Raw genomic sequence first — 21,649 nt, 5'->3', positions numbered from 1 at the left:
AGAAACCGTTCAGTTATTTTGGTTCTTCATGTAACTCGTTAGATAGTTAGATTATGGATTATGGTACAGATTTTATAGAGTGTGCTTTTAAGCTGTTGGAATAAATTAAACCTTTCACTTATTATTTTCTGAATAAGTTCCTTTCTCGGTTTTAGATTTGTGCTGATTTATGTGCACGTCTGTATCACGTTTTACCTCGCGTCGCGACGCACCCAATCTATAAACTACTCCGCCGTCGAGCGGCTCTGGTTTCCGTTGCTATTCTTGTCAAACTTATACTCTGTCGTTTGCACACTAAACATACGTTGCCGTTTCTTTATGCCCAACTCTTCATATCAAAAGTCCACTTCAGATGTCATCTTTACGAATCTCTTCATAATTTAATTATCAATGCCTACATTAACATTAGCGTCCTTTTTCTCTACATTCATTTTATCTATTTTATCTATTTCGTTAGTTACATTTCTACTTAGGCTACATTGTATGCTTGGAGAATATAGTTTTCTCTTGAAAAAGATCGAGGTGGTCGTCTCAATGCAATGCGCCCGATACGCCTAGCCGGAACATCAGCTGTTGGAATTATCGTTGGAGTCGATGGCAGCTGTTCTTTGGAGAGAGTCGACCATACCTCGTCGTCGCTTTCAATGCATTTAATTCACCTTTTTCCTTTTAATACTATTCATCCTCTTCTATTTACTTCAAATTAATTAAAATTCTTGTCCAAAACATTTTTATCGATTGACATACATCTGAAATAAAAAAAACAACAACAACAAAAAAATAAAGCTTCAATTGAATTAAACATCTTTCTCTCAATACATGCATTTCAATAATTTACATATGAACAAATTATTATCTACATCCAATGCAACTTTTTCTTTTTATTTTGAATATTATTTAAAGATCATTTACAACTCTAATTTAAAATCCAATTAAAATATATTTTTTTTATCTTTTTTCAATACCATTTTGAGTAGTTGGTATGTTGTCATTAATGGGAAAACAATGTGAGAAATTATTTTTATTTTGACCTCTCCCTATCATTTTCATTTATTTCCCATAAATTCCGAATTAATGACAATTTATTCCCAAACAAATTATTATCGATCAAAAACAACCGGAAATGAGTAAAAAAGCTGATAAAATTGGAAGAAAAGTAAAAAATATGCAGTATGGTTGTAAAATAATAGATTTACTGGCAGCTTGGTGAATTTATGGTGTTTGTTAGACCTAAATATGTTTGATTTTCAGCTTGATAATTCTGTTGCATCAAATAACTCAAAGATAGTCCCAAAAAGTTACGTTTTAAATTACGTTCGCTGAGTTTAGAGTGCTCCTGGGTTGGTGTCGGCTGGAAGAAGACCCCATAGGTTTGTGGCACGCGCTGCCAGCTGCCCCACAGCTGTCTTTTCAACCAAGCAACATTTTCTCTCTTTTCGTTCCCTCGATATGGCACCTCTCTCCTCGCCACTTGGCTGCCTCCTCTTTCTTACATCCCTCCACACACTGTCTATAGCTAGATTTATTCTCTACACAACGCTTTTATGGGTCCTGAAAATCTCATGTACATGACGAAGCTGGGAAATTAAAAACTTTCCACCCCAGCTTTTATAAATTAGCAGACGTCTATTGTGTCAATGAAAGGCATTGAATAAATAAATGATCCTCAATCCATTGGGCCAATAGAGACAATTTCCTCGTTTATAACAGCAGTTTTCCGAGCACCAGGCCCATTGTGTACCTATAGAAATTCAACTATGGTTCATTTTCAATAAAAATTTTCAATTATTTTCATTGCGTATAGTAAAACTCAAACAAGGTAAGAATTATAGTGTCACATAAAATAAACAGTCACATTTTACTTCAATTTTTTTTTATTCGTTCATGATCCCATGAGAAATAATTGTTTGTAAAAAATGATAGCTTTAAATTGTCAATTATATTTATATTATCAAGAGAGTTTGAATGTTATGTCATCCATATTTCCTTATTTATTATTTTTTTAACAGTCCAATTGTTGATGGTAAAATTGATTGTGACATCATCAAGAGATCTTACAGAGTTTACTGATGACATGAAAATTTTCTCATGTGAATTTATGTATCTATTATCCGATCGAAAGTTTGTAAAAATGAGAACAATGAAGAATACAGCGATACTTTGGTGAATATGGCTTTGAATTTGTGGTTTCTCATCCGGCTCGTGCGTATTCGGAACTCACAGGAAATATTGCTGTTCCGAAGAGTCCTAGAAGTTGTTCGTTAAGGCTATTGGGTTTCGGTAGTGACAAAAAAAGAGACAAAGAATGGTATAAAAAAGGGGAAAAATGTACAACTAAAAAGGATACATAAGGTGGCAAGTAAAAGAGGGAAGAGAAAAAGTGTAAACGACGAGCATACCGTAAGGGCCGGAAATCCGAGGGCGTCAACCCCACTCCATATTTTTTTTTTTCTATATTGTGTGTATTTAAATTTAAATGGTAAAAGGCCTGCCGCAACGCATTTTAATTCATTCAGCAAAGATTTCAAAACTGAACTAACAAGATTCGGTACTTTTTATGCATCAAATTGACCAAACAAATCGTTACATTTAAACAAAAAAAATTTTTTATAGCAGTAATTTTTTGTAAAAAAACTGTAAAGATATTTTACATCTTTATGAAGTAATAAAATGGAAATTAAAAATATCTCTGATGTAAATTGACTTTATTTTTGAAGTAAAAAGGCATTTTATATTTTTAATTTGTAGAAAAAAAATAATAATAAATATTATTTTTTTGTTTGTAACGTATTTTTAGATATAACAAAAATATGGACACTTAATCTTCGATGTTTAGTAAAGGAAAAGAATATAAATTTTAGGAGATTTTTTTTTTGAATTAGTAGTAATGTTCTCTGGGTGCGTACAATTTCTTTTTTAAAAATAGTGTAGATGAATTCAGATGGTGATTTAAATGATATTTAAAACTTTAAAAGACAGACATTTGGTGTCTTGTCGCGACTGTACGTCAGTCATGTAGTGTTAGAGACAGTAGATCTGTAAATAGATGAGCCCAGCTTCCCCCAATCTGGTCCGAAAATAAAGTGGACTTTTCCATGGAATCACAACTCGTTCATTGGCTATCGTTGACAGATGAAATCACTCATAGATGAATGACAAAAATGACTTTGATTTATTTTTCACACTCAACTTGAAGTACAGTGTCGCAATGAGAAGTGAACTCATCTATCTCAGAATCCATTCAACACTATAATAAATTATTGACTTATTCATTACACTACAATAAATTTCATGACTCTACACTTCTATAATGTCTGTGATTATTATTACCTTCTTCAAATTTTACTCTTATACGATCAAGTTCATCATTAATTTTAAGCTTATGATTATCAACTTTTTAAATATTTCTTTTTTTTTTCAATATAAACATCTGTGCAATCTTCTATACAACTGTATCAATACAATGTTATAACAAATGTTTTTTCTTTTTCTTATCAACTTCAACCTTTCAATTATTCCAGGAATGTGAAAATATTGAATTTATTATTCTCTCTAATAAAATTTTCGATTAATTAAGCCTGTAAAAAATTAGTTACTCAAAAACGTTACATTTTATTTTATTCAATTAAAATTTCCTGTTAGTATCGCAATGATAAACAGACAAGAACGAATAATATTAATTAAATTGCACATATAGATGCTTGTTGTTGTTATCAATAAAAAAATACTGTTTTATTTATAATGTGCATGCATGAAACTATAATTAAAAATACAATACAGCGCGCTAATGAATATATAATAATTATTAATACACATGAAAAAAAATATTTTTATTTGAAAGAAGCTTAATAATGATACATTTCATCATATAAAAAAAAAGTTATGTTTGATGTAAAATTAATAATATAGATCACAATAATTTTTCCACGTGACGTTTATTGATAGAAAAGTTTATGTAAATGTACCTTTTTAAGCCCTTCAAATATGAATACTTCTTGTTAAAAATACATTTCATGCGATATCTGTATAAAATGTAGAACACGTTACCCTACTTTCAACACATTAGATGGTATAAAATCATGTTTTTTGTTTAAAGTCTTTATTTCTTTAGAAAATTTTCTTGCTCGTGCGTACGATGGATAAACCGGCCAGGGTTCTGGAAAATCAGGAAAAGAATTTCCAAATGAATGATCAGTTACATATTCAAAATGTGGATCATTAGAATATGGATAATATTTAGAATTATGAAAATCTTCATGTTCATAAACAGGCGGACCATAAATTTCATTAGGTTGTCCGTACAAAGAAGCAGGTATTGCCGGATTGACAGGATATGAAAGATCTATTCCATTGATATTTTGAGGACTTCCTCCATAGTAACCAGTATAGCTTCCAGTTGTATTTATTTGTGGCGTTGGTATTAGTGTAGTAGTTGCAATTGTTGTAGTAGTAGTAGTAGTGGTAGTTGGAGGTAATGTAGGAGCTTCAGTTAAAATTTGTTGGGTAGTTGGAGGACTAACTGGTTCGGTCGTCGTTTCAATAACTGGTGGCGAAGTTGTTTGTTCCATCTGTTCAGCTTGTCTTTGCTCCAGATCTTGCTAAAAATTCAGTTCACAAGTTCAAATTAATTTAACATAAAATCATTAAATGTCTTTTTTTTACTATAAAAATAGAAATAAAAGACAATAGTTACATTTACTTGCTTAATCGATTCTCTAATTACATCCTTTAGAATAGAGCAATTAAAAACCTCTCGGGTATCCCTAGCATTAATTATCTCAATATTTGCTGTTTCTTCCCCTTCAGTGACCTCTTCAATGCTTTCAGTACTCACATTATCCTGAGTTGTTGGAAGTATTAATTGTTCTGTTGTTGTAGTCACGTAATTCAAGGTATCATTTCGAGCCAATTGTGATCGCAAGTTCTCTAAAGCATGATATATTGAACGTAGGGATTGGTCCAGAAGAGTTGTAGAAAATGTAACATAAGGATAATGAGAATCATAGATATTTAAATAATTAGAGGAAATAGGTAAAACTCCTCTTTGAGGAATTGAAGCTGAATGTAAGCCTGTATGAGAATCTATCAAACTAGCAGGAATTGGTCTAGGAAGTCTTGTTGTAACTATTGAATTTGGCGATTGAAGAATACCACTAGATGCTATTGCTGATGAGGTAGCCAAAGTTCCAACACCTAAACCAGTTAGAAATGGTAAACTGGTGAAAAATTTCCCAGAACGCTTTGAACTTCTGGCTTCTAAATAAGATAATTGATCATTTCTGTTGAGATTTGGAAGAAATGATGAACGTGGTTTCGACAAATTGACTCCATTGTTGGTAGAAAGTTTTTTATTGTTAATATTTAATGAACTATTGACGGGTATAGACCAAGTTTCTGTAAGAAAAATTATAGGAATTGAAATAGAACAATTATTATCCAGTATGGTATGTATCAGGTGAATATCAATTGAGCAGTAGATATAATGAGATGATAGTTCAATTTAGTTGATATTAATTTATTACTCGTTAAATGAATAATTGATTTATTAAAGTAATTATTAATATTTATCAATAATAAGATATATTTCTTTTAATAAATAACACTCTATACTTATTACACTTACCTGTTAAAAAGTTAGCACAAATAAGAATACAAAGTAACATTTTTACGCGAGTCATTTTTGCGTTGCTGATGTCAATAGTGAACTGAAGAATTTTTTAAGAGAACATGTAAAGAAAAATCTATTCCAGATGCGGGTACTCTTTACCCTCATATTTGGCAGATGAAAGTGCGTTCTCTATTGATATGTCTAGTTAAATGACTTAATGAATAGGTCAAAATATTTTGGTAGTATCAGTAAAATGTAGGTTTCATTAGTAGCACTAAAAAAAATTAGAAACGACATGACATCATAAAATAAGCAGGAAATTTTTCCGTTCTTATCACTTAACAATTTTTATAGCTTCATTTGACAAGTTTGAAAGTAAGAAAGTGTCCCGCTCTACCACCAAACGTGCGTCACATGCGCACAACTGCAAAAAATGTGATAGTACAGCGCAGTATCTAATGAATTCACGTGTGAGTTTATCTAAATACGTAAACGTAAACAATAAAACTTGCCAAAATGTTAGATGAAGAAGTTTCTACGAAGGAAGTAACAGATATTAATGAACAGTCTGAGGTGCCAGAATTTGCGAAATCTGAGAAACAGGAAGCTCGAGCTTTTTTGAGAGAAAGATTTATACAATTTATGATGTCAATTGTTGGTAAGATGAAACAAAAATGATTTTATAATTAATAAAATATTTATCATTAGTTAACTTTTTAACAAATATTTCTAATATGTTAAAAGCATTTTCGTAAACTTCAACATAAAAGTATTTTTTAAAACGATTGAAATTAAAAAAATTATTAATAAATAAATGATAAGAATTTTTGGTTGATTTGTTTTAGGAAAAAAAGCCGACTTTCACATGTATGAAGATACTAATGTATCAGGCGAATTTAGAGGTTGCGACGTAGAATGTTTAGAATTATTTGTAAACAACTTAGGTACACCTTTAGGCATTGTTCCAAAAGCGATACTTAGAGCTACAGATGTAATAAGTTTTGATGTAAATAATGTGAAGCCACTTGAATAATTGAAATATCATTATATTTTACTCCTTTAAATGGCTTATATCAATAATTTAATTAAATTTATTTACAAATTTAATTTATCTCTAAGACCTTCGCATATGTAACATCGTATTGATTTCAGAAATTATCCTTCTCAGATGGTCTATAATTTCTTTTAAATGACGATTTTTCGAGATTACTTGCTGAAATATACAATATACAAAATAGTTTTTGATAACTTTATAAATGATGAAGCAAAGAATTACTTGATTCAATACAAATTGAATATACTAATTAATAATCTCTCATTATTTTACTCACCTCAATTATCTCTTTACTTTCTTCACAAGCCAGTCGGTAAGCTTCTGATGTTTTCTTTTCATCAGATTTCATATCCCACTCTTCTTTCAACGGTATCAAACTTTCTATATGTGTATATTCCATACCTTGAAGTTGGCAATTTTCGTTACATTTTTCATAAATTAATCTTAGACGTCTAAATAATATTTTCACCATTCGTAATTGATCCTGAACCTTTGTTTTCTTTTCGTTAGCTACATTAGCACCTTGTGTAGTACCTGAAAATAATTCAATTAATAGTTACATACTTTCTGTTTTTCAAACACTTTTTTGTTATGTTAAATAATTATACCATTCGGCGGCTGAAGAACTTTTAACGTTTGGAATAATTCTATAGTTCTATTGACAATTTCCTGAACTGTTTCTTGTCCAAATTTACATAAACTAACAGTATTAACTTCTTTATTTTGTTGCTGTTGTTGCTGAGGTTGCTGCGGTTGCTGTTGTTGCTGCTGTTGTTGTGTTGATGGTTGAGTTGGAGGTACTGGAGTTTGCGGTGTTTGAACTTGATTAGTACTCTGAGAACTTTGAGCTAATTGCGTGGCCTGTTGCTGCTGTTGCAACTGCATTTGTTGCTGCTGTTGTTGTTGCTGTTGCATTTGCTGGATTTGTTGTTGCATCACAGTCTGCTGTGCTAATTGTTGTTGAGCCATCACTTGTTGAGCACTTGACATGCCAATAGGATTTGTACCGACGCCACCAACTCCAACGCCAAACTGTTGAGGATTTACCATGCCTGCAAATAATATAGTATATTATAAATAAACAACTTTGAAATCGCTTGTTATTGGAACTCTAAATATAGACCTGTTTGTTGTGGATTCATTAATCCAGAAACCATTTGACCTCCTCCAAATTGTGTTCTCATCGCTTGTTGTTGAGCAGTAGGAAAGCCTGGTGGAAAGGGATGTTGTTGTCCGGCCATTTTTAAATCTTATTCTATTTTATTATCTTTTAATATGAATTCAAAATATTTGTCAGATCTCTATAAAAATTAAATCATTTTTTATTTATGAAAGTTATTTATATTACGGTCATTTTTATTAAAAATAGTAATATAATACTTTGAAATTATAACCTCACTGCTCACAGGTTAAATTTCACCACGCTTGATGAAGTTGTTATGAACTGGTATAAAAGGTTTTAAGTCTTGTACCTCTCATTTGAACGATAATATTGATTAAATAACAATTAATTTCTTATATTTACACATTTATTCCAAAATGTAAATAATAATAAAGTGTTGACATTGTGATGCCACTGAACACTGAAACTTTTCAAAATCATGGGGGCAGCACTGTGCAAGTATGTTGCATCTATTTCGATACATCGATATTCAATGTATCGAGAGTTACCTGTTTATTGTTATTTGGGGAATATGATGCTACAACTGTCACCTATGCGCATGTCAATTATGATTTCTGTTCACCAGTGATTGAGTTACCATAGAAACGTATTAAACACAATCAGATTAAACTTCTGCAAATTTTTAGTGAGTTCAAATTCACATTCAATTTTTTTACAATGGATTGGGTCAGTGACCTAGAAATTTCATCTAAGAAGGTATTTTTTTTTGGTTTGTCTTCTTTTTACTTTGCTTGTGATTGTTGGTTGTTTTTTCAATTATTTCTTGAATTTTTATATTTTTTTTATTGATATAGACCTTTGTGTGAGTTTGATCTAACATAACAATCAATTTTCGGTGACAAGAATTATTTACAGCAATTAATACCAAGACTGGGTAGACGTGCAACACAAAGTAATATCCAAGAAGACCAAAAATTTGAAGATGAACCAGAGAGTCCCGTTTCTTTTCCGTCCAGTGGTTCAATACCGTCTTCTGCAGCACCAGTTGCACCTCCTAGAACGAGAAAAGCAGGTTGGAGTGATGAACATAAAATAAATAAGTCAGTATTATTTATTATCCTTCAACTAATTGTTTAGATTCAATTAAAATAATTTATTAACTGAGTTTTCAATTTACTTTTTATTCCAGAACTAAATCTGCCAATCTGATAGAGCATGAAAAAAATCGTAAATCAAATAGAAATGACATTGAAGATGGTAAGATTTGATAAAATATAAAAGGAAGAAATGCTTTTCTGATACTCAATTGATTACAATAAAATAAATGTTTGATATTTTTGTAGATATCCCCATAATTCCTGATATTGAAGAAATCCAAGAGGAAAGTGGATTCTCTCCAATAGAAACTGCTATTTCGTAAGTATGATTCATGATGATAATTAATATCTGAAATATATTATGATTAATAAATAATATTTTAGTGCTGGCATAAATCGAGTGACGGCTTTCAAAGATTTAGATACCGATTTAATAAAAAATGCATCATTCGCATTCCTAGATGGAGTAAACCTCTCTTTGCTCACTGAAAAGTTATATCCAGAAAAACTACTTGATGAACCTGACGAAGTCTGGACATGGGATTCCTTATTCACTCAAGTATCATCAGAATTAAACAGTGAATCTCAAAAAACAATGAAAGAAACTCGTTAATTTTTGTTTTCTCGTAAAAATATTATTTTTATAATTAAATATATTATGATTATAAGGATTGATAGAACAGAGAATTTATTATGTAAATATATTTGTAAATAAATATTTACCTAACAGTTTAAAAAGAAGTTTTAAAATCTAGAATAATTAAATAAGTAAATGGGCACTACTGGAAATATTTCTTATTCGCTAAAAAAAGGTCTATAATTTATTGAAAAAAAGAATATTAAATCCTTTGACTAACAATTTGTTTCCCATCAGCAATAATTTTTTCTTTTTTTCTATATTTTAGGCTTAATTGTCTGTTTGTTGATGTATCTACCTTAATAAATAAAAAAAAATGTCATGAAAATGGAACAAAAAACATGGCATACTGCTGAACTGCAGTGCCTGTATATGGAAGTGACAAATTACCTCGTCTGACCTATTCGATTGCCCCCCAATTTTGGAAATCGCGGTAGTTCGAGGAGCGACGTGAAGACTCAACCGTGCAGGCGTGCAAATCCGTGATGCCGGAGCATCACGCAGTTGATACACGCGCAATCGGGAGCCGAACACAAGCTACTTGAAGCGACCACGTGACAACACCCACTGAGCAGATCTGCCATATATCTATACCTTAGCGATCAATGTTCAGCTGTGCCATCACTAGCACACACTTCCAATAGCCCTCCTTTTAAATCTGAGTATTTATTGAAACTAACTTAACCACAATCACATGCGAGAAACTTTCTTTTAATCAAACAAATAGCCATCTGTTCCAATTTAATCAACTGTTTATCAAAATGTTACAACAGTTTTCTAACAAACCTAATGCAGATGCAACTGATCAAGATTCGATACGAAAAACACGTGATGTACATTCTGCGTCCTACTGACAGGTGCTGCCATCTCAGTTGAATTTAAATTCAAATGACTATTATGAAAATAGCTAATCGTAATCTTTCCATCAACATCTCGTTCTAATAAATAAAAAGCATTATTGCTAACAAAGACCTAGCGAATTTCTATTTTTTTATTTCCTGTTAGATGAAGCTGATCTTTTTTTATGTATTGAAAACTGCACTATTTTAGTGGCTATTAAAATAAGTTATGAGTCCATAAATTTTTTTACAATCCAATGTATGTTGCAATTTGTTTTATAAAGTCTTTAGGCTATTTTTTAACTAAGTACAGTAGGAAAAATATATGAACAACAATGAAAATTGAAGCTTAACATATCGATTGTTCCAACAAACGACAACTCCAGGTGGTAGACCACTGTTTTTTCAATGCACTTTATTATTACGATTGTTCTACATTGGTGTCTTATTTAATTAACGACTTAGTGGGCGATTTTAAAATCATAAAATTTTATCTTGAACTGAGTAACACTAAGTGTACACTAAGAGAGGTCATTCTTGAATATTTTTGTTCCCAACCTTCGTCACGTAAAATGTTTTATATATTTTTTAAAATAAAACTATATACAAATTTATTGTAATTTTCACGACCTTCTTGCACATTTTTTATCTTCTTCTTCAATGCTTGTAATAAATATTTACATTTTTTACAATTCAGATATAATATGAATTTTTTATGGAGATTCATTTTCTTTTTTTTTTATACTGTATAGTTGTACAACGCTACAACTATACAGAGTTACTTCGTTAAATCGTCGACGGACTGCAGTCTCGCAGATTCCGTCGAAGCGATCGCACGTTTGTACTTGGGAGTTATTATTACAAAGTTAACGATCACTTAAAGCATGTTTTAAAAAAATGATAAATTTTATTTAAAGTGTGGGAAGGATTGTAATTCAATTTATCACTGTTATAAATCAAATTAATTATGATTTTAATATTTTCATCAAGTTTGAGTATTCCATAAAAGAAACGTAACTTAATATAGTTCCTTTTAATCAAAACAAGAGTTAAAGCATAACATTTTATTACTGTTTTGTGTTAAAAAAAATAGTGTTTTGAATTTTCTTTCTCTTTCAATGATAATGGATGTACTTAGTGATTAATTATTGTTATATTACACTATAATTTAATTTCGCAAGTTGTTAACAAAATGTTTTTAATGAAATTTTAAACGATGAAGAAGTTTGATTAAAAAGAAGGAAAATTCACTTTTGACTACAACACAGTTACTCTTAGATAATCCAAATGGAATTGTGCTTAATTTTCCGTGAAAGTTTAGAAGTAGTAATGGAAACGTGTAAATAAATACTTTAGTGCAAACGTTAACGAAAATAAAGATGAGAATGACACTGATGACAGAAATCATAATGTTTCTTCAATGGTGGTTTAAGACATACAAAAGACATTGAATAATGATAATATTATCTCAGTGGCGTGCTTAGCACGACATTCATTCATGGATAAAATGCCATAGATTCTTCAATTAATCACTGTTTTTTTTATCGTCGCAAATTGTTTGACTAGATATACTTGGTTGTTTTAATTATCTTTATGGTCATTAAAATTAACATATCACCATGCACATCAAACACCACGAGATTGATATTTAAATGAATAATTATTAATTGTAAGACATGTGTTAAAAAATAATAAAACCCTTTTGAGATGATTAAAAAACAATTAATGAAATATTAAATACAATCAAGAAAAATTCAGTTATTAAAATGTAATTAAGAATGATCAATTCTTATTGGGGTGTATTAAAAATGCAATTAAAAAAACCAATTAGATTGAAAGAAAACAAATTATTCAAGCTTAAAAAATATAAAGCTTGTAATAAAAATACAAGAAATAGTTATTTATTATGTCATAGAAAAATAAATATTGAATAATTGAATACTGTATTGTCAGCTAAATGAAAAAAAATATGCGGTAATATGAAGCTTCAAAAAGAAACTTGAGATGAAAAAAAATTTGTTTACTTTAATAATGACTCCATACATTGACCCAGTAATAGTTGGACTTTTGCTATCAGATTTACTGCAAAAAGCAGTTGGATTAAATGATGTTGACTTTGTGGAGGATGCAGCAAGTCATGATAACAGCAGTAACATGACAAATGGCAACAGTAATTGTTCAAATAATTTGTGCATTAATGATGAAGAATACATAGATTTGATAGCTGATTTTTTGAGGCCTAATCTATACGATTGGATACTTATTACAATGCATATTATTGTGTTCGTTTGTGGAATTCTAGGCAATATGCTTGTTTGTATTGCTGTATACAGAAATCGATCCATGAGGACTGTCACTAATTATTTCATTGTTAATCTCGCTATAGCTGATCTCATGGTAATAATATTCTGCCTTCCTTCGACTGTCCTTTGGGATGTTTACGAGACGTGGTTCTTAGGAGAGAAGCTCTGTAAAATTATTCCCTATCTACAGGTAAAAACTAATTAAACTTTCACTAACTTTCAAAATAAATGTACTGTAATTGCATTATAAATTGTATTTTTTTCCTATTCATCAAGTTTCGTTTATTTCTTCAAGCTTTTAAACTATTTCATGATCATAAAAATAAACTCACAGTTTCTCTGATAGATGGCGAATAGTGAAAATATTATCATAAGTGAGATTTCCTTTTAAGATGATAAATTAGTTGGAGAGATTGTATTTATTTAAAAAGGGTGCTCGCTACTTGCATAGCGCGTCAGTTCATTTTGGACTGGCGGGGTATGGCTATCAAGACATACCCAGTACGTAATTTTTGGATTTGAGAGGCTGTTAGCTGCCATTTGCACTGACGCCTCCACTACACATCAAAGATTAGCTTAAAGGAAAACAGAACTTGGATAAAAAAAAGTTATCTTTAAGTGACAGCTTGGAATTTATTGTTCTTCTTTTTAACAAGAATGAAGTTCAATTATCATTAGTAGTATCGAAGTGAAATTTGACAATTAATTAAACTGATAACAATTTTTTGTTATTTAACTGTTAGAACTATTCTATTCACTTTTTTATATTTCTAAACATCAATAAATAAAAAAGTAAAGAATAAAACTTACATTGATCAAATACCTTTTCACTAATTACTGACAATTTGTGTATTTAAATCTTAATTTTTACTGAATAATTATTGTTATCATCGAGTTTTTTTAAAAGATGTTTATTGGATATCATAGATGATTTCGGTCAAATCAATAAATAACTTTTTACTGTCATTAAATATTTTTAGTATGATTTATATAACCACTAAAAGATTATATACAGTAAGAAGATTTAAGAATTGATCAAAATTCAACGACAATTACTATGAGTGATTAATTTTTTTTACTAATGATATTGACTATAATCTGTTGTACAAATAATTTAATATGGAAAAAAAGTTCTCATGGCCATATAGTAGCTAGATAAGAATATCATCAATACAATAAGGATTTGAACCATTTATTTTATAGCTTACTGTAACTTTTTTCATCGTATAAAATTTTTTCTAGATAACAAAATACTTTCCTTTCGGTTATTTTGCATAAAAGAGTTGAATAGTGTTAATAATAGATTTTTGATAAAAATAGTAGATTATTATTTATAGGATAAATTTAAATCAATCATAAAATAATTTCATGTTTTCATTAATTTATCTCACGAAATTTTGATATGAATCACTTTTAGCGGTGAATAGATAAACTGTAATTATTATTCAAGGCAAAGCTTTGAACTTACTTAACGTTAATCACTATCCATTACAAATATTCTACTTAGCTATTTCTGCTTCTGAATGTTGTTGAGGTGCATGAGGAATTAAGGAGATAACTTAAAACAACATAAATTCCTTTAAAAAATCGCTTGCATATGTTTTATCCCGTTTAACAGTGAATAATTTGCATCGTTGGCATACACTTTTTCATTGTTTTTCTTCATCATTTTAATTAATATAAGGAAAAAAATGTGTATCTCTGGAATTAATATTTTAAATCATGAAAATGAAAAAAAAGATGTTTACCCGATTGAATCAAGCTTAATTAAAGATAGTAAAATATATGATGAGCCATTACTCGAGGATTTTTTCTTCTTAATTTTCTCTGATAGGATAAGCTAGTTGATATTATTACTCAGCGAAGTCTGCTCTTCTATTAGAAAGATTGAAAATAGAATTGAATTCCACTTGATAAAAAATTTCATAGAAATATAAATCTACATTCTTGTAATAGTTACCTGGAAAATTGAATGTCAGGAACGACATTTTAATAAAATTTTTATTACGCAGATTTTCTTTAATCTTTTTTGTATAATGATACAAAAAATCATGAAGTTTCGTGCAACTGTCAGTTACATTTGTTAGAATTTTTTGTAATAAAAATTTTCATTTTATTCTTTTATTATTGATCAACAACCGTTGACTTTTTTTTCTAAGTTTTTCAAACACATTAATATTTTTATGAATTTCTACGAATGATGTGCATAAAATGTATTTCTTTGTGTAATAATAATAATAATTATAAAAACTTCATATTATGCCAATTTATCTAAAGTTACTTTCGGGCAGTCAAAGGTTTTTGTACTCGCTTTACTACGATAAACGATCCGAGCTGAAAGTTTCCTCTCAGGTCAGAATCACAAAAAAATTTTAAATAAATTTTTATTTTTAATTGAAAAAAAAAGAATAATAATAATGATAATAAAAGAAAAGAAATGAGACTTTTGCTAATAAAATATCTTAACTTGTAATGATATCATTGTATTAGAAGTATTTTCTTTAGACGAGAAACTTGTAGCTCCACATCAAGAGTAAATGCGGCTAACTTAATCACTAGTATAATTTAATTGGCTCGTGTACGACCTTCGTCACGGACAATGGCTCTGAAGTATTGAGGCATTAAAGTGTGTTTGGTTGCTTTCAGTAGCCTGGATTGCTCTTCATGTGAAAACATGCAATCATACATAAACTTCAAAATTTTTTGGCATTAAAGAAGCATCGAAGTAATTTATTTTCCTTGCTATTCTAGTGGATAATTCAATCGTTTTCGTCTGTTTAAACAAATGTGGCCGGGGGATTATAAATTTAATATGGCTTTATAAACCCACTAGTGCTATCCACGTATTCGAATAGTAGAGGAATTAATTTAAATAGGATTACCAAAATGACAATCCTTTGGTTAATTTCATGATTCATTCCTCACTAATATATTTAATTTAATCTGCCTTTAAGAATTAGTTCAAGAAAGGAAAGTTATAAATTATTTTATTGTTATTCATTCAATTTATTGCACAATTAAAAGTATATTGGTCACGTTCGACGATGCACTTTTTTTCAATAGAAAATAAAAAGATTATATTGTCTACCAATCTTCAAGATTTGATTAGCTTTTAATTGTTACGGTGGAGTTTCAATAACCATTTCGTTATCTTAAATGATCAATTATTCTCAAAACATGAAGATTTAATTTTTTTATTTATTTTTAAACCATAAAGCATCTAGTTGATTGTCAGGAAAAATCCTGATCCTAGAATCATACACAGATAGCATTCTATAATAAAAAGACATCATCTAGATGTCTAGAGTTGAGCTCTGATATCTGTAGACAGATTAAGAACTTTTGGAGTAAATTTTTTGCTCCAAAGCTCTTTTTACATATCAGGTTGTTCAATAAGTTTTGTCGTTCGATAAGAGATAGTGCTAATAGATTTGTCATTTTTCTAAAAAAGGTACTACATTTTTATGAACACGTGTGAAGAAGATCACTGGAACAAGTGTATTGAAGTTCAAGGAGATTATATTTAATATAATAATAAAATGTATTTCACACCACAACATCGTGTTTTTGTTATCGAACGACAAAACTTATTGAACAACCTGATATATTTCAATATAATAAACAAGTAATTTAATAATTAATAGTATGATCAATTATTTGAAAAATAATTGTTATTTTATTTTAAATATATTTTCCATTGATTGTGAATATTTCTGTAATAATAAATAAGTGGTTATAACTTGAATCAACTTTCTAATATTTCATTAAAAAACTTTTAAAAGCTAAATTTTTCAAGTGTACAACTATTCTGATAACTTCATTCCCACTAGAGTTTTCTTCTAATAGGATTTCTCTCTTTTACATTTTTATACATTCGAATGAACCAGGAGATAAATATTCCTCAGAGACAAATAAATTGTTGAATTCAAAAGAAAATTAAATTAATTTAATCTTCAAAAAAGATACCGTTTTTTTTTGTTTTCAATTAAAAGTCTCTTTAACTGATAAAAAAAATTTTCTACTGTATTTTATATCCAATTATTCATTTTTTTTTTGTGGCGTTCATATGATATTTATTGGTAAGGTCTTTTTTGATAAAAAATTAATTTTCTATTTTCTATGTAATTGATTTATACATCATATCTATATAATAAAGAAAGCAATCAAGTGTTCATCTAAGTGTTACATGAAATGTCAATGATGATAGGACCTGTTAACGCATATCAATAGCGTACAGTAGCTTGTACTAGGCGTAGTAATAGTCTTGTAATTTGCTAGCAATTGAGAATCTTATTACTCGGTTATGCCATTAGACTGATAACTTATGATGGCTCTTAATTGTAACAGCTAACATGATATTTTGTGTTTCTGCTTAGTAAATGAGTATAGACACCGTTGACAACCATTTTAATTAACAATTAACGTCATCATAATCATAAATAAATATTTACTAAGAATTATTAACTTTTACTATTTTATATAAAGTACGAATAATGCTTTAATAACAATAAAAAACCATCAAGTATTCTACTGAGTATATATATCCTACCTTACTGAAGAACCCCATTTTATTTTTATAATTAATTCTGATTCAATGTAGATTATAGCGTGATTAATGTTGATGTTATATTGATCAATTTTTTTCATCGTTCAGAAAATGCTCTGTAATTTCCATTAATTAAAGCATCCCCATTTTTTATATTACTTTAAAATCATTATTTACTAATCACTTAAATCTTGAAGATCAAGTTGCTTTATTTTTAAATTAATTTTATTTTACGTTAAATAATTATTCTTCAATATTCAGAAACTCTTTACCAGATACTTTTAATATTTATAAAATTTATTTTTATTATGGTATGAGCTTTTATAATAATGTTCGTCTTTAATCTTTTCACAATAGAAGTACATTAAGAATTGTCAGTATCCTAGCTTGGTATGCCCAGTTCCTGAAAGGGTTCCAATTGGAGAAATCTGTCAGAGCTTAATTAGACAAAAGACCTATAATCCGTTCAGAACACAATTACCGCTCAAGTGTCTAATACAGTTCCCAGCAAGATTCCTTCATAAGCAATACTTTGTCATTGAAAGAAAAGTATATTTATTTTGAAATTATTGTGTTTGTAAATGAATTTAAATAGAAAAAATGAAAAGTCGAATTGAAAAAAAATCGCTTGTAGTTAGAGCGGGAATTTAAAGCCATGGGATAGGTCGTATATGAGTCATGATGTAATAGAAAATTGATATTGATAACCAGATGTACGGTGGAAATGTTTTTTAATCAATATTCCTGAAGATAAAAAGATTAGACAGATCATTTTTAATACTTTTTTGTTATAAAGTAAATTTTTTTTCAATTTTTCCTTTCATGGTGAAATAAGTTTTTTTTAATTCTTGTGTATATTTCACTTCACATGCTGCTTTCAATGAATATTACATAAGCGAAAATTACAACGCACAAATGCTCTCTTTCTATCTTAATTATGCTCCAAAATTTACATTTGAATATAAAACACTTCAATTGCTATTCCAAAACTTTCTATGAAGTTTGAAATATTAAAAATTGCAAAATACATTTTAGTTAACGTAATATTTATCATTTAACACTTAATTAATCGCCAATGAAATTATGTAATTTGAGGATGGTTTCGATAATAAATTGAATAAAGTATAATTGATAAACAGAGGAAATAAAATAGAATGTTACTAGAGTAACAAAACGGCAGAAGGACATATACACATTTTAATTGGATTTCTATGGTATACGAGGTGTTATAATAGCAACTCACGTTGAGTCTAGTTCATGCATGAAACCTTCAATTCTAAAATGAATGACCTTTTGTTTCTTTTTATATTCTCCTTCACCCTAAAATTACTTTTCCATTTAATTTTGTTTCGTTTCATTTCCTGTCTGTGTGCATGGGTCAATTTCACTTATTTAAGGTACTAATAAATCAGTTTAGTGTGTTGGTATTTGCGTGCAAGTTTTCTAAAAAAATAGGTCAAGTCACTGAACGAACATTACATCTGTCTAACAACATAAATAAAATAACACTTGTTAGAAGACAAATGAGATAACTGGCCATATAAATCCCTCTCTTATTAAAGGCTTCTTCTGTATCAGGAAGCAAAATTTATGACAATCGAATTCCATTAGGGTTTTATGATAATTGGAAACTAGAATTATTTAAATATCCTTACATAAAAGATTGATGCTTTTAGAGTTTCAAGGTTTTTTTTTCTGAAAATTTCAATCTAAAAATTAATTCTTTTTTACAGACAGTGTCAGTTAGTGTAAGTATATTAACGCTGACTTCGATATCAATCGATCGATGGTATGCTATATGTTATCCTCTCGAGTTCAAATCAACCACAAAGAGGGCAAAAAAAAGCATCTTATTCATCTGGCTTTTCTCGATTATTTTCGGTAAGTGTGAAAATAAAAGTTCGGGTAACAGTCGGTATCCAACATTTTTCTTTCTTTTTTCTTTTCGTTCATTTTATATTTTTATTAAAGATAAAAATATCGTATTCTTGTCATACAACTGCCACGTGTTTGTACAAATGTGTAGCATTAGTAAAAGATTGCAGTTGAACATATTGTGCTAATACGAATTTAATGATGACAAAATAGAAATGTCTAAATATTAAAGAAAATATTATTTTCCAGATGTACCAGATTTAGTGGTCCTTCATGTCGTCCCGCCAGGACACCTTAAGGTAGAAACGATTTTTTACACACAGTGTGCAAGATCATGGAGTCCAATGAGTGATACAATCTTTACTACTATTATTCTGATATGCCTTTACTTTGGGCCACTTACTTTTATGACCATTACTTACTGGAAAATTATTCGGGTACTTTGGAGAAGTCATATTCCCGGATATAATTGTAAGTGTAATTGAAATAATCATAAATTAAAAAGTAATTAACTGAGATCTTTTATGAAATTTTTTTTTTAATTTTTTTAAAATAAAATCTATGCTACTTCATTGAAAAAAAAAGTTATTTTCATTATTGCGATAGAAAAATTAAATGAAGTAATATGATTGGAAAGCAGAATAAAATAATTTCAAACAAAAATTCAATGGTAATAACAACAACAATATCAAATTTCCGGCTCGAAAAAAATTCCAATTTCACGACTAAAACTTCAATTATAAAATTCTCTTTGTTGTATGCTTCCTCTCAATACACAGCGAATTCTATAATGTAAAAATAAATTTTTTAAAATAGTACTCAAAATATACAATAAAAGTGTATGTAGTCAAAAGAATACATCAATACATAACATACTCTATATATATGAACATCTTTATATTTTCGTAGAAAGATATTTACGTCCTTAAGAAGTGTACTTTCTGTCATTTCAAATGAAAACGACTGTAACAAAGTATAAGAAATGGTTGATACCAGTACTAAACAACTTGGAAATAAAATAGATGACCTATAGCTGACATTTCTAAATTTACGAGTTTACACTATGCTTTATCATAAAATTATATCACTAGATTAGAATTAGTTACAGTATTTCGAAACTTCAAATATCTATGAAACGTTAAAGTATTATAAAGAATCAATATCAATAATAAAAATGATTATATACAGTGCCCAGGTGTGCAGCACCAATGCCATTGGCAGCCTCGACATTGAATGAAAATCTTGAAGATCAACTAGCATCTAGGAAGAAAGCAGCAAAAATGTTGGTTGTTGTAGTCTTTGTTTTTGCAATTTGTTACGCTCCAGTTCATTTGCTCACTATTCTCCGGTAATTCATGAATACTTAACAATTACTTTTAAACCTTTGCATGTCCATTAGAGTTTATTTTAATTAAATATTATTAATGTATCCATTTTATGTTTCCATACATTACAGGCAATCGATTGGTTTACCGTCGAATGATTTCACTGTAACATTTAGTTTATTGGCTCACTGGATGTGTTATGTAAATAGCGCAATCAATCCCGTTATTTACAATTTCATGAGTGGTAAATTTTGATCCTTTGTATCAATTATATTAATATTAGTAAATAATCATTCACTATTATTCAGATAATATTAAATCAATCTCCATAACTATTAATATTAATGTAAATAATAATAAGTTAATAAAAGTTATAAAACAAATCATTCTTTTTAACAAAAAAAAATCTTAAAATGATCAATTTTTTTCAAAAGTTTTTTTTATATAGTTCAAGTCATAATAAAGTAAAGTCACTAATGATTGACCATATTTTAACAAATTTATCTCTTGGGAAATATTTAAACGTAGGAGAATAATTTTAAAATAAATTAAACTATTACTTTACGGGTAAATTGCTAATAACATTACTCTGTTTTGATGCAAATTCAAGTTAATAAATTTTATTAATAATTATTGCAGGAAAATTTCGTAAAGAATTCAGACGTTCATTTATGTGTACAAAAGAGATGTTCGATGATCGAGGTGTACAAAAATTAACAGGGATCTTCAATACTCCAGAGTCACGTTCTCAATCACAAATGCGATTGGGTCATCAAATGATAGATGATTCCAATGGAAATCAACGAAGTACTGAAGTCATACCACTTACTGATATATCACGACAAAATACTAGACGTGTATAAAAGATATTGGATTTCGTGAACAGCATTGCAATCTTGAATCTCAGAATGAATGGAGAGCAACAAACCGAATTTATTAATGTAGGTACAAATTTTTGTTAGATCTTGCCATGTATATTTGATGACAACGATTTATATATATATATTTAAAACATATCATATAAGTCTGTACTAAATTGATATATGTATAATATTTTATTTTATTAGTTAAGATAAATGTTGATAGATGTGAATTTTATGTAAAAAATTTTTAAGATGATTTATTAGTATCATTGGCTCAAATTTCCATTCAAATAATAATATATCATTATTTATTTTTGTTGATATGCTGTGAAAATATTAGAAATACGTAACATTTGAAAAAGTAAATATAAAACATATT

At 28.9% G+C, this 21,649-nt stretch overlaps 5 protein-coding genes and 1 non-coding gene across 8 annotated transcripts; 4 read left to right on the top strand and 2 right to left on the bottom strand.

The window, feature by feature from the left end:
• Nucleotides 1–3,897: 3,897 nt before the first annotated feature.
• Nucleotides 3,898–6,076, bottom strand: LOC118072298 (uncharacterized). 2 transcript variants are annotated; one of them, XM_035092028.1, is made up of 4 exons: nt 5,624–6,076; nt 4,694–5,394; nt 4,277–4,598; nt 3,898–4,156 (listed from the first exon to the last, which is right to left on the bottom strand). In XM_035092028.1, exons 1-4 carry the CDS (start codon nt 5,676–5,678, stop codon nt 4,044–4,046), a joined length of 1,191 nt encoding a protein of 396 aa, XP_034947919.1. In that variant the 5' UTR covers nt 5,679–6,076; the 3' UTR covers nt 3,898–4,043. The 2 variants fall into 2 exon arrangements, with proteins under 2 accessions (XP_034947919.1, XP_034947918.1); XM_035092027.1 differs by having other exon boundaries at nt 3,898–4,598.
• A 12-nt stretch (nt 6,077–6,088) lies between these two features.
• LOC118072302 (gem-associated protein 7-like) lies at nt 6,089–6,672 on the top strand. The gene is made up of 2 exons (XM_035092034.1): nt 6,089–6,266; nt 6,454–6,672. The coding sequence occupies exons 1-2, from the start codon at nt 6,125–6,127 to the stop codon at nt 6,639–6,641; spliced, it is 330 nt and encodes a 109-aa protein (XP_034947925.1). The 5' UTR covers nt 6,089–6,124; the 3' UTR covers nt 6,642–6,672.
• On the bottom strand, nt 6,639–8,264 carry LOC118072299 (mediator of RNA polymerase II transcription subunit 30-like). Its single transcript, XM_035092029.1, has 5 exons — nt 8,043–8,264; nt 7,786–7,963; nt 7,271–7,714; nt 6,940–7,196; nt 6,639–6,821 (listed from the first exon to the last, which is right to left on the bottom strand). The coding sequence occupies exons 2-5, from the start codon at nt 7,901–7,903 to the stop codon at nt 6,723–6,725; spliced, it is 918 nt and encodes a 305-aa protein (XP_034947920.1). The 5' UTR covers nt 7,904–7,963; nt 8,043–8,264; the 3' UTR covers nt 6,639–6,722.
• On the top strand, nt 8,160–9,550 carry IFT43 (intraflagellar transport 43). Of its 2 annotated transcripts, none has more exons than XM_035092033.1 (5): nt 8,160–8,541; nt 8,701–8,885; nt 8,975–9,042; nt 9,129–9,201; nt 9,267–9,550. In XM_035092033.1, exons 1-5 carry the CDS (start codon nt 8,503–8,505, stop codon nt 9,493–9,495), a joined length of 594 nt encoding a protein of 197 aa, XP_034947924.1. In that variant the 5' UTR covers nt 8,160–8,502; the 3' UTR covers nt 9,496–9,550. The 2 variants fall into 2 exon arrangements, with proteins under 2 accessions (XP_034947924.1, XP_034947922.1); XM_035092031.1 differs by having other exon boundaries at nt 8,165–8,541; nt 8,689–8,885.
• Nucleotides 9,551–11,103: 1,553 nt separating this feature from the next.
• LOC118072297 (orexin receptor type 1-like) lies at nt 11,104–21,611 on the top strand. Its single transcript, XM_035092026.1, has 6 exons — nt 11,104–12,851; nt 18,941–19,088; nt 19,332–19,553; nt 20,271–20,430; nt 20,539–20,651; nt 21,047–21,611. The coding sequence occupies exons 1-6, from the start codon at nt 12,363–12,365 to the stop codon at nt 21,268–21,270; spliced, it is 1,356 nt and encodes a 451-aa protein (XP_034947917.1). The 5' UTR covers nt 11,104–12,362; the 3' UTR covers nt 21,271–21,611.
• Nucleotides 13,087–13,217, top strand: LOC118072306 (U11 spliceosomal RNA). The gene has a single exon (XR_004690999.1). It is a non-coding gene; the product is annotated as a U11 spliceosomal RNA (small nuclear RNA).
• Nucleotides 21,612–21,649: the final 38 nt, after the last annotated feature.

Source organism: Chelonus insularis, unplaced genomic scaffold, assembly GCF_013357705.1.
Source record: "Chelonus insularis isolate UGA/USDA-ARS -01 unplaced genomic scaffold, ASM1335770v1 contig_91_pilon, whole genome shotgun sequence".
Taxonomy (NCBI): Eukaryota; Metazoa; Arthropoda; class Insecta; order Hymenoptera; family Braconidae; genus Chelonus; species Chelonus insularis.
The sequence above is the reverse complement of the archived record's forward strand: the minus strand, read 5'-3'. Positions and strand labels throughout refer to the sequence as shown.

Bases quoted from the DNA above. Each gene is read 5' to 3' on its own strand.
- LOC118072298 (XM_035092027.1), bottom strand. From the start codon at position 5,678: ATGACTCGCGTAAAAATGTTACTTTGTATTCTTATTTGTGCTAACTTT. The intron at 5,395-5,623 runs GTAAGTGTAATA...TTTTTCTTACAG, and splicing joins TTGTGCTAACTTTTTAACAG to AAACTTGGTCTATACCCGTC. The intron at 4,599-4,693 runs GTAACTATTGTC...CTGAATTTTTAG, and splicing joins AATCGATTAAGCAAGTAAAT to CAAGATCTGGAGCAAAGACA.
- LOC118072302 (XM_035092034.1), top strand. From the start codon at position 6,125: ATGTTAGATGAAGAAGTTTCTACGAAGGAAGTAACAGATATTAATGAA. The intron at 6,267-6,453 runs GTAAGATGAAAC...GATTTGTTTTAG, and splicing joins ATTTATGATGTCAATTGTTG to GAAAAAAAGCCGACTTTCAC.
- LOC118072299 (XM_035092029.1), bottom strand. From the start codon at position 7,903: ATGGCCGGACAACAACATCCCTTTCCACCAGGCTTTCCTACTGCTCAA. The intron at 7,715-7,785 runs GTCTATATTTAG...TATTATTTGCAG, and splicing joins AATGAATCCACAACAAACAG to GCATGGTAAATCCTCAACAG. The intron at 6,822-6,939 runs GTGAGTAAAATA...TGTATATTTCAG, and splicing joins AAAGTAAAGAGATAATTGAG to CAAGTAATCTCGAAAAATCG.
- IFT43 (XM_035092031.1), top strand. From the start codon at position 8,503: ATGGATTGGGTCAGTGACCTAGAAATTTCATCTAAGAAG. The intron at 9,043-9,128 runs GTAAGATTTGAT...ATATTTTTGTAG, and splicing joins TAGAAATGACATTGAAGATG to ATATCCCCATAATTCCTGAT. The intron at 9,202-9,266 runs GTAAGTATGATT...ATAATATTTTAG, and splicing joins CCAATAGAAACTGCTATTTC to TGCTGGCATAAATCGAGTGA.
- LOC118072297 (XM_035092026.1), top strand. From the start codon at position 12,363: ATGAAAAAAAATTTGTTTACTTTAATAATGACTCCATACATTGACCCA. The intron at 20,431-20,538 runs GTAATTCATGAA...CATACATTACAG, and splicing joins CATTTGCTCACTATTCTCCG to GCAATCGATTGGTTTACCGT. The intron at 20,652-21,046 runs GTAAATTTTGAT...TAATTATTGCAG, and splicing joins TATTTACAATTTCATGAGTG to GAAAATTTCGTAAAGAATTC.